Source organism: Microcaecilia unicolor, chromosome 11, assembly GCF_901765095.1.
Source record: "Microcaecilia unicolor chromosome 11, aMicUni1.1, whole genome shotgun sequence".
Lineage (NCBI taxonomy): Eukaryota > Metazoa > Chordata > Amphibia > Gymnophiona > Siphonopidae > Microcaecilia > Microcaecilia unicolor.
This window is the reverse complement of record NC_044041.1, coordinates 102,631,676-102,650,252: the sequence shown is the minus strand read 5'-3', so window position 1 is coordinate 102,650,252 and position 18,577 is coordinate 102,631,676. Positions and strand designations below refer to the sequence as shown.

Sequence of the window (18,577 nt, the reverse complement as noted above, 5' to 3'; positions counted from 1 at the left end):
CGCAACTGCACAGGCAGTTTGCTTCAGTCCTCCCCACGGTAAGCAAAGAGTAGTGAGAAGGGAGTGTTAACTGGATTAACCTAGGCTGGTTTATATGAAGATGGTGGAACAACCAAAAGGCTCTGATAGTTAAGAGACATGCAGGAAGGAAGAATAATTGCCAAACCATAAGAAAGGGGAAACAGATCAGTTATGGCCTATCGAGTAGGCACTATCGAGTGCAGAGGGGGGCGCAGGTGATTAACTCCTTTGAGAAAGCATACACATCTGGCTGTGAAGCCAGGGAAGCCCCCTTCAGACGACCCCTGAAGCAAGCTAGAGCCGCCACCTGGACTTTCAGCAACAGGACTTTCTCCAGCCCCTCTTGCAGGAACGCCAACACTGAAGATATTGGAGCAGTGAAGGGCGATATAGAGCCTGCCTCGCACCACGACGCAAAGGTACGCCAAACCCTGGCGTAAGTGGTGGAAGTAGAGCGCTTCCTTGCTCTCAGCATCGTGGCATTGACCTTGTCCGAGAAGCCCTTCTTCCTCAGCCGCTTCCGCTCAAGAGCCAGGCCGTAAGACCAAAGGGGGAGAGGTCCTCCATCACCACGGGACCCTGATGTAAGAGGCCCCGCTCCGCTGGCAGCCGCAGAGGGCCGCCCACCGAGAGTCTAAGTCCGCATACCAGGGACATCTGGGCCAATTCGGACCAACCAGGATCACCCGGTCCGGATGCTTTGCCACCCGGCCTAGCACCCTGCCCATCATGGGCCAGGGTGGGAACACGTAAAGAAGCTCCTGTGCCGGCCACTGCTGGAGAAGAGCATCGACTCCTAGAGATCGAGGGTCCCGTCCTCTGCTGAAAAAAACGCGGCACTTGGCAATTGGCCGAGGACACCATCAGATCCAGGCTCAGCCGGCCCCAGCGTTTCGTGATGTCCAAGAACGCCCGAGCAGACAGTTGCCACTCTCCGGGATCCAAGGTATGGCGACTGAGAAAGTCCGCCTTGACATTCATGACTCCTGCAATGTGGTCCGCCGACAGCTGTTCCAGATTTGCTTCCGCCCATAAGCATAGCTTCATGTCCTCCTTGGCTAGAGGGACTCTCCTGGTACCTCCCTGGCGATTGACATAAGCCATAGCCGTGGCAATGTCCGACAGGACCCGTACAGGCCTCAGCACCAGTGCCGGGAGAAACTCTAGAAGCGCCAACCAAATGGCTCTGAGTTCCAGGAGGTTGATGGACCATTTCGTCTCTGCAGGAGAATAGAGCCCCTGCGCTGTCCGTCCCAGGCAGTGGGCTCCCCAGCCCGTCAAGCAGGCGTCCGTCGTGATGACAACCCACTCCGTGGTCGTAAGAGGCATTCCTGCGGACAGCTTGCCTGGCCTCAGCCACCAGCTCTGCGCCTTTCGCACCGCTGGATCCAAAGGAAGGCGTACGGCGTAGTCCTCCGAGACTGGAGTCCACCGCCGCAGAAGAGAGTGCTGTAGTGGTCTCATATGAGCCCTGGCCCAGGGCACTACCTCCATCGTGGCCGTCATGGAGCCCAACAGCTGCACATAGTCCCAAGCCCGAAAAGTAGAGGAGGCTAGGAACTGGTCCACCTGGGTCCGAAGCTTGATGCTCCGGGTATCCGGCAGGAACACTCTGCCCACTTGGGTGTCGAATCGAACTCCCAGATACTCCAGGGACTGAGTCGGGCGCAGCTGGCTTTTCTCCCAGTTGATGACCCCATCCCAGGGAGCTCAGAAGAGCTCTCCCGCACTCCGCATAGGAAGGGGCTCGGATCAGCCAGTCGTCCAGATAGGGATGGACTTGCACTCCCTCCTTGCGGAGGAAGGCCGCGATGACCACCATTGGAGAAGGTCCGCGGAGCCGTAGCCAACCCGAACGGGAGGGCTCTGAACTGGAAGCGTCGGCCCAGCACTGCAAAGCGCAGAAGGCGCTGATGAGGCGGCCAGATGGGAATATGTAGGTAAGCTTCCTTGATGTCCAGGGAGGCCAGGAATTCTCCCTTTTTCACCGCAGCTATTACGGAGCGGAGGGTCTCCATCCGGAAGTGCCGAACTTTCAAGTCCCGATTGACTCCCTTGAGGTCGAGAATAGGCCGAGCAGAGCCTTCTTTCTTTGGCACCACAAAGTAAATGGAGTAGCGCCCCTTGCCAAGCTGATCTACTGGCACCGGGACCACCGCGCCCAAGCGGATCAGGTTGTTCAAAGTCTGCTGCACGGCAGCTGCTTTGACCTGAGACTTGCAAGGAGAGTTTACAAACCCGTCCTTCAGGGGTCGGCAGAACTCTAGCTTGTAGCCGTCTCTGATGACTTCCAGAACCCAAGCGTCTGAAGTTACCCTGGTCCACTCGCTCAGAAATGAAGACAACCTTCCTCCTATCTGCACTGGGCCATGGACCAGGTCCCCGTCATTGGGTACTCTACCCTGGGGGCGGGCCGAAGGATGAACCTCCTGGACGGCGGTCCCTACGAAAGGAATGCTGCTTGGGGGAGAAGTTCCGTTTGAAGGAAGCGGAGGCAGAGGAGGCCGACTTGCCTGGGCGATACCGACGGGCTTGATCGAATCGGCCCTTAGAGGAACCAGGACGGGCACTGCCGGCCCGAGTCCTCACCTCCGGCAACCTCTTGCTCTTGGACGTGCCCAGCTCCGTCACGATCTTGTCCAGCTCGTCCCCAAAGAGCAGCTTGCCTTTAAAAGGCAGCTTGGCTAGGCGAGATTTAGAGGCATGGTCAGCAGACTAGTGCTTAAGCCAGAGCCACCGCCACGCAGAGAATGTCTGAGCCATACCCTTGGCCGAGGCTCTCAAAACATCATACAGCAAGTCTGCCAAGTAGGCCAAACCCGACTCCAGGGTCGGCCATTCCGCCCTCCAGAAGGGTCAGAGGGGGAAGCCCGCTGCAAAACAGACACGCCCTAGCCACGTAGGAGCCGCAAACCGAGGCTTGCAAACTCGAGTGGCCGCCTCAAAGGACGACTTTAAGGCCGCCTCCATTCTCCTGTCTTGGGCGTCCTTCAGGGCAGTGCCACCTTCCACCAGCAGCGCCGTTTTCTTAGTCACAGCAGTGATTAAGGAATCTACCGTGGGCCAGACAAAGGCTTCCCGTTCCCCCTCAGGTAAGGGGTACAGATGGGACATAGCCCTGGCTACTTTCAGGCTCGCCTCAGGGGCATCCCATTGCGCTGAAATTAGGGTCTGCATGGCTTCATGAACGTGGAAGGTTCTAGGTGGGCGCTTTGTTCCCAGCATAATGGCGGAGCCAGTAGAGGCTGAGAGAGAGCCTTCCTCCGGAGAGGCAATCTTCAAAATGCTCATGGCCTGCACAAGCAGGTTGGGCAAAGACTCTGAGCGAAAAAGCCGCGCTGCAGAGGGGTCCGTCCACTCCATCCGAGCGAGGATCAGTCTCTTCCATAGATTCCGCTAAGGATCTCTGGGAGAACTCAGACATGCTGCCGTCATCCACATCAGAGGAGACCGAGTCCCCCGAGGGTGGAAGATCCACCCGAGGGCACTTAAGCATAGAGGCCTCATCACCCCGATCAGAGAGGTGGGCAGGGGCAGTGTTCTGCATAAGAAAGGCCTGATGCAGCAGCAAAATGAACTCAGGGGAGAAACCCCCCCCCCCCCATCTGTGCATTTCTGCAGCCTGTGCTGCGGCCCAAAGGCGCCCTCCATCTGCGCTCCCAGTAGCGGGGGAGAGGCGTCTGGCGCGAAACTCCGAGAAGGAGCCACGCGGGAAGAAGGGCGTTTTAATTTTGCTGACTTCTTACTGTCGCCCGATTCAAGGGCGACCAAGCTGTTAACGTCTCCCATCTCGAGGGCGGCCCAAGAAGAAGCCGACCGAGCCGCGTGGCTGGTCACGACCGGGAGGGCGGCCAGCGGGGGATGGGCGCCTAAGGCGGGAAATGCCGCCGCGCTGGAGGAATAACCGGTGAACTCTCCCGGCTCCGAAAGGGCGCCCAAAAAGGGCGACTCTACCTTCGATCCCCCGCTTCCCCACTAGGCGTGTGGACGTTCCGGGGAGCGTCTTTTCGCGCCCTTGCCATCCGAGGCTATAGCCACGTGGAGACCGTTCGGGGAACCCCCTGCCCGCTAGTAAAAGGTAAAGATTACCTGCTTCTTGCTCCAAGCAGCGACGACTTGTTCCAGTGAGCAGCTGCAAATGGACGTCGTTTTTGAACGTTAAAAAAAATTTTTTTTTTTTTTGTTTTTTGTTTAACGGAGCCAGCGGGAGGGGGGAGAAAAGGAGGGACCTGGCACCACCAGGTTTGCACTTGCTCACGAAGAGCCTTCAACCCCAGGGTACTCAACAAAACCTAAACAATCAGGCTTGGAGACCTAGCCAGAGCTGCTGCTGTGTGACCACACACCTGCTGAGATAGAGAACATACTGGGGAATTTCCGGCAGCACATGACCTCATATAGGGAGGCAAAAGATTGCTCTCTATCTCCACCTGCTGGTAGATGGACACAACCCACCAGTCTATGGATTGATAGGGAATAATAATTAAAGTCAAAGGGAGAAATGAGAAAGAGACTGAAGGGCTCACCTCCTTCCACCTGCTGGAGACAGAGAATACTGAATGTCACTAACTGGCCAGGGCTCTTATTGGCTCACACGAGTCAAGAGTTCTCAGTCTCCAACAGCTGGAAGGCATGCACAACACGTCACATTCTGGGCTGGTCCGAAGGGTCAAAAGGAAGTACAGTGTTTAAGGTTAAGTGTTCTCAGTCTCCCTCTGTTGGAAGGTGTGCATAACTCAAGCGTCTTGACCGGTCTGGAGGGTTGCTGAGGAAACATCTGATTTATCACCTTGATCAATTGTCTACGCCTTGAAAAAGTTACTACCAACCTTATATATTTGGGGGGGGGGGGGGGGGGGGGGGTGGAAAGAAGAGAGAGAAAAAAAAAAAAAACAGGGATAACCGTATCAAGGGTGGGAATGCCTGCACATGTCCAATAAGATGAAAGGCTTACTCAGATAGAAGACATCTCAGCACAGGGGGAGGGACCAGGTCACCCGGGTGTGACACCCCACAGGGAATAAGAAGCCCCCTAGGACTTACACCGTCAGAGAGATCCAAGTGTGGGTTCTCTAAAATTTACAACCCAACCTAGAAACCCCAAACAGGCCTACCAGACTGGATACACTGCACAGGCTGCACACATCTACCCTCTGCTGAGACTGAGAAAATACTGCTTAGTAGAGGGTATGCACAGGTTACTTGAATAAAGTTTTAGTGTTCTCAGTCTCCCTCTGCTGGTAGGCGAGTATAACCCAAACGTCTTGAACGGTCTGGAGGATTGCTGAGGAAGCTAACATTCTACACACCTTAGAGGTCTCAAGGAACATCCCTAAACCCCTGAAATCACACAATGTGACAACTGCCAGTGAGCCTTCTCAGGAGTAACCACACATTTTGGAACTCATTCCCAGACATCAACATCTAACCCAAGACTACCTCTACTTCAGAAAAGCAGGTGAAAGCCTAGCTTTTCTCCTAAATCCTTTAATGCCCATGACCACTAACATTCCAATCACACTGCATCAGGGGCTAGTTTGCTGCACAGCTCGCAAGACCAGCTGCTCATACCTTATGACTGCATATATATTGCCCTCAATTTAGAGAGAGTTACTGGCATTGTATATTTATCTTAAAATATTTTGTTCTAAATGTGTGCTTTACTGACACTTATTATTACTATAGTTTGCTTATTTCCAAGTTCCTCACTGTTGTAATTGTATCTTACAATGAAATTTAGGCATTTTACTATAAGTGCAGTGCTCCTATTTGTTGTATACAGACCTGAGTAAATCTTCATGAAAGTGGTTAATACATCCTAAAATTAATTTTTTAATTATCATGTCTAGAATTCAATACATTTATTTTCTACAAATATTTACAAAGAAGTTGTTACGATAGGGAAAGGATATGACAACTGAATGTGTCATTTGCCTATGGAAAGCTCATCAGGAAAAGTATGACTAATGAAAATGTCACTAACCTGTCTAAGTGCAAAGAATGATCATCTGGGTAGCGCCCACGGTCCCTGTGATCGAAATCATGAAAACGATCTGGACGACCAAGCTCTGAATGGTAGCGATCTTCCAATGCCATCCGCTTTGCTTCGGGCCAGTATAAGTCATCTCGTCTGCAAAACATTTACACTTTTAAATCTAAGACTAAAAGGCTCAACAAACAGCAACCCTGGGCACTTACAGACACAAGCTCTAATCCTACCTTCTGGACTCTGCATGATAGATTTCCATGCACTGCCACCATTTCATATTCTTTCTAGATATCTTAAAATTATGACAGGGTGGGCAAATCTTGAGGACTAGGTTAAAAACTACTGCTCAGCACAGTGTGTTAACTGAGGTCAATCATGCAGACACCTAACTTCTAAACAGGTGGTCCTATTGAACTGTAAACCCAGTTTTAAAAACCCCCAAACAAAAACAGATCCCAGTTTAGGCTAGGTAGGAGCACGAGGTCTGTAACACTTCACAAATCTGGCAGGGCTAAGTACAGAAAAAGTCCTTCCTGGGACACACAATATCATAGGTGGAATAAACTTGGAAAAAAAGGATCTAGAGAAAGATAAAGGGGAAATGATCAGGGCAAAAAAAAAAATGCATTTTTCCATAAGCATATGCGATAGTTATCAATTCAGTCAGATGCAAATATATTATCTACTATGACATCTTAACATTCCCAGAGGCAAAACCCTGTCATACAAGTTAGGCTCTCACCCTCTGTCCAAATCATACGGTCTTCTCAAGGGCCTCCGTTCCTGCTCATATCTCAGTTGCTCTTGTTGACGTCGTAGCTCCTCCCTCTCCCGCTGGATGCGATCTTGTTCTCGTCTCCTTTCTTGCTCTATTCGCATCCTTTCCCTTTCCAGTCTTTCCCTTTCCATTCGTTCTCTATCAAGACGCTGCCTTTCAAATTCGAGTCGCTCACGTTCTCTTTGAAGTCTATCTCGTTCTTCTCTTTCACGTATAATCCGAATACGCTCTCTCTCTCTCCGGTCACGCTCTCTGTTTAAACAAAATTTCTGATAAACTAATCACAATTTATATTTTCTACTGAAGTACGTTTTGACGCAACAATAATTAAATAAAAGACGGGCTGATGCTTCAGTTACATGAAGTAACCTTCCGGGCCACGACAAATGGAAAATGGGCAGGCTGTGCTGTCATATAGGAGACTTAAGACAAGCATCCAACCTGGGGTTGGGGGGAGGGGGTGAAACTATAGGTTGAGAAGGAGAAATTAGATCTTACCTGCTAATTTGCTTTCCTTTAGTCCCTCCGGACCGGACCAAGAATGGACTGATGGGCTGTGCACACCTACCAGCAGGTGGAGACTGAGAAAATTCTAAGACTAGAGAGCCAATGAGAGCCCTGGCCATATGACCCTAGCCTCAGTATTTGACTAACAAAGCAGGGAAGAAATAAAGACCACCCTTCTGTGCCTCATGGAATCAAAGCAGCCACAAAGCACTCAATAAATGTGCTTAAACAACGGCAATGCCGTGTATAAGAGCTCACCAGCAACTCTCACCAGAGAAGTGGTATGGCCCACGTAAAGCGAATGCTACATACCTGTAGAAGGTATTCTCCGAGGACAGCAGGCTGATTGTTCTCACTGATGGGTGACGTCCACGGCAGCCCCTCCAATCGGAACACTTTTCTAGCAAAGTCCTTTGCTAGTCCTCGCGCGCCCATGCGCACCGCGCATGCGCGGCCGTCTTCCCGCCCGAACCGGCTCGTGCCGGCCAGTCTCATATGTAGCAAGACAAAGAGAAGGGAAGACACAACTCCAAAGGGGAGGCGGGCGGGTTTGTGAGAACAATCAGCCTGCTGTCCTCGGAGAATACCTTCTACAGGTATGTAGCATTCGCTTTCTCCAAAGACAAGCAGGCTGCTTGTTCTCACTGATGGGGTATCCCTAGCCCCCAGGCTCACTCAAAACAACAAACATGGTCAATTGGGCCTCGCAATGGCGAGGACATAACTGAGATTGACCTAAAAAAATTTACCAACTGAGAGTGCAGCCTGGAACAGAATAAACATGAGCCTAGGGGGGTGGAGTTGGATTCTAAACCCCGAACAGATTCTGAAGCACTGACTACCCGAACCGACTGTCGCGTCGGGTATCCTGCTGCAGGCAGTAATGAGATGTAAATGTGTGGACAGATGACCACGTCGCAGCTTTGCAAATCTCTTCAATAGTGGCTGACTTCAAGTGGGCTACTAACGCTGCCATGGCTCTAACATTATGAGCCGTGACATGACCCTCAAGAGCCAGCCCAGCCTGGGCGTAAGTGAACGAAATGCAATCTGCTAGCCAATTGGATATGGTGCGTTTCCCCACAGCCACTCCCCTCCTGTTGGGATCAAAAGAAACAAACCATTGGGCGGACTGTCTGTTGGGCTGTGTCCGCTCCAGATAGAAGGCCAATGCTCTCTTGCAGTCCAATGTGTGCAGCTGACGTTCAGCAGGGCAGGAATGAGGACGGGGAAAATGTTGGCAAGACAATTGACTGGTTCAGATGGAACTCCGACACAACCTTTGGCAAGAACTTAGGGTGAGTGCGGAGGACTACTCTGTTGTGATGAAATTTGGTGTAAGGGGCCTGGGCTACCAGGGCCTGCAGCTCACTGACTCTACGAGCTGAAGTAACTGCCACCAAGAAAATGACCTTCCAGGTCAAGTACTTCAGATGGCAGGAGTTCAGTGGCTCAAAAGGAGGTTTCATCAGCTGGGTGAGAACGACATTGAGATCCCATGACACCGTAGGAGGTTTGACAGGGGGCTTTGACAAAAGCAAACCTCTCATGAAGCGAACAACTAAAGGCTGTCCCGAGATCGGCTTACCTTCCACACGGTAATGGTATGCACTGATTGCACTAAGGTGAACCCTTACAGAGTTGGTCTTGAGACCAGACTCAGACAAGTGCAGAAGGTATTCAAGCAGGGTCTGTGTAGGACAAGAGCAAGGATCTAGGGCCTTGCTGTCAAACCAGACGGCAAACCTCCTCCATAGAAAGAAGTAACTCCTCTTAGTGGAATCTTTCCTGGAAGCAAGCAAGATGCGGGAGACACCCTCTGACAGACCCAAAGAGGCAAAGTCTACGCTCTCAACATCCAGGCCGTGAGAGCCAGGGACCAGAGGTTGGGATGCAGAAGCGCCCCTTCGTCCTGTGTGATGAGGGTCGGAAAACACTCCAATCTCCACGGTTTTTCGGAGGACAACTCCAGAAGAAGAGGGAACCAGATCTGACGCGGCCAAAAAGGAGCAATCATAATCATAGTGCCTCGGTCTTGCTTGAGTTTCAACAAAGTCTTCCCCACCAGAGGTATGGGAGGATAAGCATACAGCAGACCCTCCCCCCAGTCCAGGAGGAAGGCATCCGATGCCAGTCTGCCGTGGGCCTGAAGCCTGGAACAGAACTGAGGGACTTTGTGGTTGGCTTGAGATGCGAAGAGATCTACCAAGGGGGTGCCCCACACCTGGAAGATCTGTCGCACTACACGGGAATTGAGCGACCACTCGTGAGGTTGCATATTCCTGCTCAACCTGTCGGCCAGGCTGTTGTTTACGCCTGCCAGATATATGGCTTGGAGCACCATGCTGTGACGGCGAGCCCAGAGCCACATGCTGACGGCTTCCTGACACAGGGGGCGAGATCCGGTGCCCCCCTGCTTGTTGATGTAATACATGGCAACCTGGTTTTCCATTTGAATTTGAATAATTTGGTGGGACAGCCGATCTCTGAAAGCCTTCAAAGCGTTCCAGACCGTTCGTAACTCCAGAAGATTGATCTGCAGATCGCGTTCCTGGAGGGACCAGCTTCCTTGGGTGTGAAGCCCATCGACATGAGCTCCCCACCCCAGGAGAGACGCATCCGTGGTCAGCACTTTTTGAGGCTGAGGAATTTGGAAAGGACGTCCCAGAGTCAAATTGGACCAAATCGTCCACCAATACAGAGATCTGAGAAAACTCGTGGACATGTGGATCACGTCTTCTAGATCCCCAGCAGCCTGAAACCACTGGGAAGCTAGGGTCCATTGGGCAGATCTCATGTGAAGGCGGGCCATGGGAGTCACATGAACTGTGGAGGCCATGTGGCCCAGCAATCTCAACATCTGCCGAGCTGTGATCTGCTGAGACGCCCGCACCCGCGAGACGAGGGACAACAAGTTGTTGGCCCTCGTCTCTGGGAGATAAGCGCGAGCTGTCCGAGAATCCAGCAGAGCTCCTATGAATTCGAGTTTCTGCACTGGGAGAAGGTGGGACTTTGGATAATTTATCACAAACCCCAGTAGCTCCAAAAGGCGAATAGTCATCTGCATGGACTGCAGGGCTCCTGCCTCGGATGTGTTCTTCACCAGCCAATCGTCGAGATATGGGAACACGTGTACCCCCAGTCTGCGAAGTGCCGCTGCTACGACAGCCAAGCACTTCGTGAACACTCTGGGCGCAGAGGCGAGCCCAAAGGGTAGCACACAGTACTGGAAGTGACGTGTGCCCAGCTGAAATCGCAGGTACTGTCTGTGAGCTGGCAGTATCGGGATGTGTGTGTAGGCGTCCTTCAAGTCCAGAGAGCATAGTCAATCGTTTTCCTGAATCATGGGGAGAAGGGTGCCCAGGGAAAGCATCCTGAACTTTTCTTTGACCAGATATTTGTTCAGGGCCCTTAGGTCTAGGATGGGACGCATCCCCCCTGTTTTTTTTTCCACAAGGAAGTACCTGGAATAGAATCCCAGCCCTTCTTGCCCGGATGGCACGGGCTCGACCGCATTGGCGCTGAGAAGGGCGGAGAGTTCCTCTGCAAGTACCTGCTTGTGCTGGAAGCTGTAAGACTGAGCTCCCGGTGGACAATTTGGAGGTTTTGAGGCCAAATTGAGGGTATATCCTTGCCGGACTATTTGGAGAACCCACTGATCGGAGGTTATGAGAGGCCGCCTTTGGTGAAAAGCTTTCAACCTCCCTCCGACTGGCAGGTCGCCTGGCACTGACACTTGGATGTCGGCTATGCTCTGCTGGAGCCAGTCAAAAGCTCGTCCCTTGCTTTTGCTGGGGAGCCGAGGGGCCTTGCTGTGTCGCACGCTGCTGACGAGAGCGAGCGCGCTGGGGCTTAGCCTGGGCCGCAGGCTGTCGAGAAGGAGGATTGTATCTACGCTTGTCAGAAGAGTAGGGAACAGTCTTCCTTCCCGCAAAAAATCTTCTACCTGTAGAGGTAGAGGCTGAAGGCTGCCGGCGGGAGAACTTGTCGAAAGAGGTGTCCCGCTGGTGGAGCTGCTCTACCACCTGCTCGACTTTCTCTCCAAAAATATTATCCGCACGGCAAGGCGAGTCCGCAATCCGCTGCTGGATCCTATTCTCCAGGTCGGAGGCACGCAGCCATGAGAGTCTGCGCATCACCACACCTTGAGCAGCGGCCCTGGACGCAACATCAAAGGTGTCATACACCCCCCTCTGGCCAGGAATTTTCTGCACGCCTTTAGCTGCCTGACCACCTCCTGAAATGGCTTGGCTTGCTCAGGGGGGAGCTTGTCCACCAAGCCCGCCAACTGCCGCACATTGTTCCGCATGTGTATGCTCGTGTAGAGCTGGTAGGACTGAATTTTGGCCACGAGCATAGAAGAATGGTAGGCCTTCCTCCCAAAGGAGTCCAAGGTTCTAGAGTCCTTGCCCGGGGGCGCCGAAGCATGCTCCCTAGAACTCTTGGCCTTCTTTAGGGCCAAATCCACAACTCCAGAGTCGGGAGGCAACTGAGTGCGCATCAGCTCTGGGTCCCCATGGATCCGGTACTGGGACTCGATCTTCTTGGGAATGTGGGGATTAGTTAGAGGCTTGGTCCAGTTCGCCAGCAATGTCTTTTTGAGGACATGATGCATGGGTACTGTGGACGCTTCCTTAGGTGGAGAAGGATAGTCCAGGAGCTCAAACATTTCAGCCCTGGGCTCGTCCTCCACAACCACCGGGAAGGGGATGGCCGTAGACATCTCCCGGACAAAGGCCGCAAAAGACAGACTCTCAGGAGGAGAAAGCTGCCTTTCAGGAGAGGGAGTGGGATCAGAAGGAAGACCCTCAGACTCCTCGTCAGAGAAATATCTGATATCCTCTTCCTCTTCCCACGAGGCCTCACCATCGGTGTCAGACACAAGTTCACGGACCTGTGTCTGCAGCCGTGCCCGGCTCGACTCCGTGGAACCACGGCCACAGTGGGAGCGTCGAGAGGTAGACTCCCTTGCCCGCACCGGCGAAGCTCCCTCTGCTGACGTAGTCGGGGAGCCTTCCTGGGAGGCTACCGCAGTCGGTACAGCAAGCGGCATCGATGTCGGAGACCTCACCCCGGGCAACGGGCCAGCCGGCGCCTCGCTCGACGGTACCGGAGGCGCAAGCACCCCCGGTACCGGAGGGGTAGGGCGCAACAGCTCTCCCATGATCTCTGGGAGAACGGCCCGGAGGCTCTCGTGCAGAGCGGCTGTGGAAAAAGACATGGAAGCCGATGCAGGAGTCGATGTCAGAACCTGTTCCGGGCGTGGAGGCTGTTCCGGGCTGTCCAAAGGGGAGCGCACCGACACCTCTTGAACAGAGGGCGAGCGGTCCTCTCGGTGCCGATGCCTACTGGGTGCCGACTCCCTCGGCGACCCAGAGCTCTCGGTGCCGACACGGGAAGGGGACCGGTGACGATGCTTCTTCGACTTTTTGGGACGAAGCATGTCACCGGAGCTTCCCGGCACCGACGAGGACGTAGAATCCAGCCGTTTCTTCCTCGGGGCCAAGGCCGAAGGAGGTCGGTCTCGGGGGGGGGGGGGGGGGGGGGGGGCTGTACCGCAGGAGCCCTCAGGGTAGGGGGAGACCCACCCGAAGGCTCACCGCCACCAGCAGGGGAATGGACAGCCCTCACCTGCACTCCAGACGAAGCACCACCGTCCGACGACATCAGCAGACGAGGAGGTCTCGATACCACCGACGCCGACGCAGCCCTCCGATGTCGCCCCGATGCAGAGGGCCGATGCCTCGATGCAATCGGGGGTGAGGATGAAGGTCCGGGCGCCGACAACGTCGAAGCAGTCGATACTCCCGGTGCCGATGCCGACGAAGAGCCCGAGAACAACACGTTCCACTGGGCTAATCTCGCTACCTGAGTCCACTTTTGCAAAAGAGAACACAGACTACAGGCCTGCGGGCGGTGCCCAGCCCCCAGACACTGAAGACACGACGCGTGCCTGTCAGTGAGCGAGACCCGGGCGCACTGGGTGTACTTCTTGAAGCCGCTGGAAGACTTCGATGTCATGGGCGGAAAAATCGCGCCGGCAAGATCAAAACTCGAAATGGCGAAAATGGCACCACAAAAAGAGGGGGAAGAAAAACTTTGAACCGAGGCCTAAATAGGGCCTACCCCGACGACGAAAGAAAACTTACCGGGGCAAAACTAGAAGTACTGGAAGGGAGCAGACCGAAAAGGTCTTCTTCAGACACTTTTTTTTTTTTTTTTGAAAGCGAAGTCGAAAAACGACACGCGAGGTCAACTTTCGGGGCGCGAACGGCGAAACACGACCGTACCGAGCGCGGACAAAAGACTGGCCGGCACGAGCCGGTTCGGGCAGGAAGACGGCCGCGCATGCGCGGTGCGCATCGGCGCGCGAGGACTAGCAAAGGACTTTGCTAGAAAAGTGTTCCGATTGGAGGGGCTGCCGTGGACGTCACTCATCAGTGAGAACAAGCAGCCTGCTTGTCTTCGGAGAAAGTTTTATATATATACCAGCATCTGAGCTCACCAGCGGCTCTCACTAGAGAAGTGGTATGGCCCACGTAAAAGGTTAATATATATATATATATATACCAGCATCTGAACTCATCAGCGACTCTCACAAGAGATGTGGTATGGCCCATTTATATATATATATATAGCAGCAATTGTTTTTCTTTTTTTTATTTTATTTATTTAATGACGCCATGTGTGGTAAAGAAAGGAACTCACTTCCAAACCTAAGAAAGGAATCTGAATAGTTGAGCAAACATGGGAGGGGCCTGGTCCAGTCCGGAGGCACTAAAGGAAAGCAAATTAGCAGGTAAGATCTAATTTCTCCTTCCTTAACGTCCCTCCAGACCAGGATTGGACTGATTGGAAGTACCAAAGCAGTAATCTTAAGGGAGGGACCCGAGGAAACCCGGTGAGAATACTTGTTGAGTTGAAAAGACCGCCTCCTGGCGACAATGAACATGTAGTCTGTATTAATCAGACAACGAATGTAGCTAAGCCCATGATGTCACTTTATAAATGTGCGTCGAGGGCACTAAAAATCGGTCAGCCAAGGAAGAAAACTGCTTCTCAAGTTGTGGAATATGGTTTAACAGTCTCTGGAACTGCTCCCCCGGAAAGAAGACAAATAGAAGTTCTCATTTCCTTAATCCATCGAGATATAGTGGGTCAGAAACTACAAACCCTTACGCCAACTAGCTAGAAGAACAAAAAGAGGATCCGAGCGCTGAAAATGTTCAATAGTTGCCAAATAGCATATAACAGTTCTCTTAACATGTAAGAGCTCTCTTAATACCTAAAGAATTAACTTCCAGTGATCTTCCATGCCTGAAGACCGTAGACCCGGAAGAAAAACTAAAAACTGATTGGGAAACAAGAAAACGTGAAACTACGGTAGAGAGAAACAAAGGAACCAGATGTAGAAGTACTCCAGACATAGACCTACTTGCTCCTTGGAAAAAATTCCAAAAAGAAAAAACGGAGACCCGCATGAAAAACTTGCAGCTCCAAAGCAATGGCTACTAAAAACACTGTCTTAAGAGAGAAACCTTAATGGAAACAAGAAGAGAATAGCCCAAAAGGAGAATAAGATTGAGATTTCAAGATGAAAAAAAAAAAAAGTTTCTCGGAACGTAGGAGAAAGAGATTAAGTTCCTTAAGGAAAACGAGAGACCTCCAAAAAGACAGGACAAAAAGTTACCCCGTATCTGACCTGAGAAACAGGAAAGAACTGCAACCTGCAGGAGAAGACAAAAGAGAGAAATGCTTTATCAAAACCAGCATGTGAACAACAAGCTTCAAAAAAACTACACAAAGAACAAATATGAGAGAGAGAGAGATGGCTTGACGACGCAACCGCAGCATGGTAAAATTATGTATCATACCTGATAGTTTTCTTTCCCTTAATCATAGCCAATCAATCCATAGACTGGTATGTAGACTGGTGGGTTGTGTCTATCTACCAGCAGGTGGAGATAGAGAGCGATCTTTTGCCTCCCTATATGTGGTCATGTGCTGCCGGAAATTCCTCAGTATGTCGATATCAAAGCTCCATCCATCCGCAGGACTCAGCACTTAGAGAATTACACCCACAAAGGGACACTCTGCCCAGCTCACCACCGCCGAAGCAGGGGAGGGGAAATATTCCAGCGCACCACCGTCGGGGCGGTGGGCGGGAAACCACACCTGCCGACGCAGGGGGAGCTGGCTTATCCTACCGCAACTGCGGGAGGAGCTGGCTTACCCTAACACCGCCGAAGCGGGAGGGATACAAACCTATCCTACAGCCGCACAAAGCGGGAGGGAGCGCCGGCATAATTTAGTTATCAATCCAGCCACCGCCAAAACGGGGGGAGGGGGGGGGGAGCAGCAGCTCTCTGTAACACAAAATCGTCTGAACTCGAAGAGACTTCAATTAGAAGAACTTGAACACGAAGTCCTCATGAACAGGAAATGAAGACTGAACTTGAACCTGAAATATAACCAGAACACAAACAATACAGATTATCTGGGAGGTGCTATGGATTGATCGGCTATGATTAAGGGAAAGAAAATAATCAGGTATGATACATAATTTTACCTTCCCTATCATCAAGCCGATCAATCCATAGACTGCTGGGATGTACCAAAGCAGTACTCACCCAGGGTGGGACATGGAAATCCCTGAACGCAACACTGAAGCCCCAAACTGGGCCTCGGCCCGAGCAGCCACATCCAAGCGATAATGTCATGAGAAGGTATGAGCTGACAACCACGTAGCCGCTCTGCAAATCTCTTCCAAGGAGACAGATCTGGACTCCGCCATCGAGGCTGCTTGTGCCTTAGTAGAGTGTGCCTTCAGTTGGCAGCCGCAGAGGGCTGTCAACCGAGAGTCTGACTAAGTCCGCATACCATGGACGTCTGGGCCAATCCGGACCCACCAGGATCGCCCAGCCCGGATGCTTTGCCACCCGGCCTAGCACCCTGCCCATCATGGGCCAGGGCGGAAACACGTAGAGGAGCTCCTGTGCCGGCCACTGCTGGAGAAGAGCATCGACTCCCAGAGATCGAGGGTCCCGTCCTCTGCTGAAAAAACGCGGTACTTGGCCGAAGACGCCATCAGATCCAGGCTCGGCCGGCCCCAGCGTTTCGTGATGTCCAATAACGCCCGAGCAGACAGTTGCCACTCTCCGGGATCCAAGGTATGGCGACTGATAAAGTCCGCCTTGACATTCATGACTCCCGCAATGTGGGCCGCCGACAGCTGTTCCAGATTCGCTTCCGCCCACAGGCAATGCCTCATGGCCTCCTTGGCTAGAGGGGCGCTCCTGGTACCTCCCTGGCGATTGACATAGGCCATAGCCGTGGCATTGTCCGACAGGACCCGCACAGGCCTCAGCACCAGTACCGGGAGAAACTCTAGAAGCGCCAAACGAATGGCTCTGAGTTCCAGGAGGTTGATGGACCATTTTGTCTCCGCAGGAGACCAGAGCCCCTGCGCTGTCTGACCCAGGCAGTGGGCTCCCCAGCCCGTCAAGCAGGCGTCCGTCATGACGACAACCCACTCCGGGGTCGTAAGATGCATTCCTGCGGACAGCTTGCCTGGTCTCAGCCACCAGCTCAGCGCCTTTCGCGCCGCTGGATCCAAAGGAAGGCGTACGGCGTAATTCTCCGAGACTGGATTCCACCGCCGCAGAAGAGAGTGCTGTAGTGGTCTCATATGAGCCCTGGCCCAAGGCACTACCTCCATTGTGGCCGTCATGGAGCCCAACAGCTGCACATAGTCCCAAGCTCGAAGAGTAGAGGAGGCTAGGAACTGGGCCACCTGGGCCCGAAGCTTGACGCTCTGGTTGTCCGGCAGGAACACTCTGCCCACTTGGGTGTCGAATCGAACTCCCAGATACTCCAGGGACTGAGTAGGGCGCAGCTGACTTTTCTCCCAGTTGATGATCCATCCCAGGGAGCTCAGAAGAGCAATGACCCTGTCTGTAGCTCTCTCGCACTCCGCATAGGAAGGGGCTCGGATCAGCCAGTCGTCCAGATAGGGATGGACTTGCACTCCCTCCTTGCGGAGGTAGGCCGCAATGACCACCATTACTTTGGAGAAGGTCCGCGGAGCCGTAGCCAACCCGAACGGGAGGGCTCTGAACTAGAAGTGTCGGCCCAGTACTTCAAAGCGCAGAAGGCGCTGATGAGGCGTCCAGATGGGAATATGTAGGTAAGCTTCCTTGATGTCCAGGGAGGCCAGGAATTCTCCCCTTTTCACCGCTTCCTTGATGTCCAGGGAGGCCAGGAATTCTCCCTTTTTCACCGCAGCTATTACGGAGCGGAGGGTCTCCATCCGGAAATGTCGAACTTTCAAGGCCCGATTGACTCCCTTGAGGTCGAGAATAGGCCGAGCAGAACCTTCTTTCTTTGGCACCACAAAGTAAATGGAGTAGCACCTCTTGCCAAGCTGATCTACTGGCACCGGGACCACCGCACCCAGGCGGATCAGGTTGTTCAAAGTCTGCTGCACAACAGCTGCTTTGACCTGGGACTTGCAAGGAGAGTTTACAAACCCGTCTCTTAGGGGCCGGCAGAACTCTATCTTGTAGCCATCTCTAATGACTTCCAGAACCCAAGCATCTGAAGTTACCCTGGTCCACTCGCTCAGAAACGAGGACAACCTTCCTCCTATCTGCACTGGGCCATGGACCAGGTCCCCGTCATTGGGTACGCGACCCTGGGGGCGGGCCGGAGGACGAACCTCCGGGACGGCGGTCCCTACGAAGGGAATGCTGCTTGGGGGAGAAGTTCCGTTTGAAGGAAGCGGAGGCAGAGGAGGCCAACTTGCCTGGGCGATACCGACGGGCTTCCTCGAATCGGCCCTTAGAGGAACCAGGACGGGCACTGCCGGCCCGAGTCCTCACCTCCGGCAACCTCTTGCCCTTGGACGTGCCCAGCTCCGTCACGATCTTGTCCAGCTCGTCCCCAAAGAGCAGCTTGCCTTTAAAAGGCAACCTGGCTAGGCGAGATTTAGAGACATGGTCAGCAGACCAGTGCTTAAGCCAGAGCCACCGCCGCGCAGAGACCGTCTGGGCCATACCTCTGGCCGAGGCTCTCAAAACATCATACAGCAAGTCTGCCAAGTAGGCCAAACCAGACTCCAGGGTCGGCCATTCCGCCCTCCAGGAAGGATCCCGAGGGGGAAGCTCGCTGCAAAACAGTCAGGAACGCCCTATCCACATAGGAGCCGCAAACCAAGGCTTGCAAACTCAAGAGCGGCCGCCTCAAAGGACAAGCTGCACAGGCTGCACGTCTGCCCTCTGCTG

General features: G+C 53.1%; 1 protein-coding gene across 3 annotated transcripts in view; it reads right to left on the bottom strand.

Moving 5' to 3' along the window:
• The window catches only part of LOC115480740 (scaffold attachment factor B2-like), a 205,543-nt gene that overhangs the window by 79,061 nt on the left and 107,905 nt on the right, over window positions 1-18,577 (bottom strand). For all 3 annotated transcript variants that reach the window (XR_003943860.1, XM_030219611.1, XM_030219610.1), the window contains exons 14-15: window positions 6,753-7,040; window positions 6,005-6,151 (exon numbers count right to left, since the gene is read on the bottom strand). Coding sequence is in view for 2 of the 3 variants with exons in the window: in XM_030219611.1 (XP_030075471.1) it covers window positions 6,005-6,151; window positions 6,753-7,040 (435 nt within the window). In the remaining variant the exon portion in view is untranslated. The remainder of the gene's footprint in view (window positions 1-6,004; window positions 6,152-6,752; window positions 7,041-18,577) is intronic.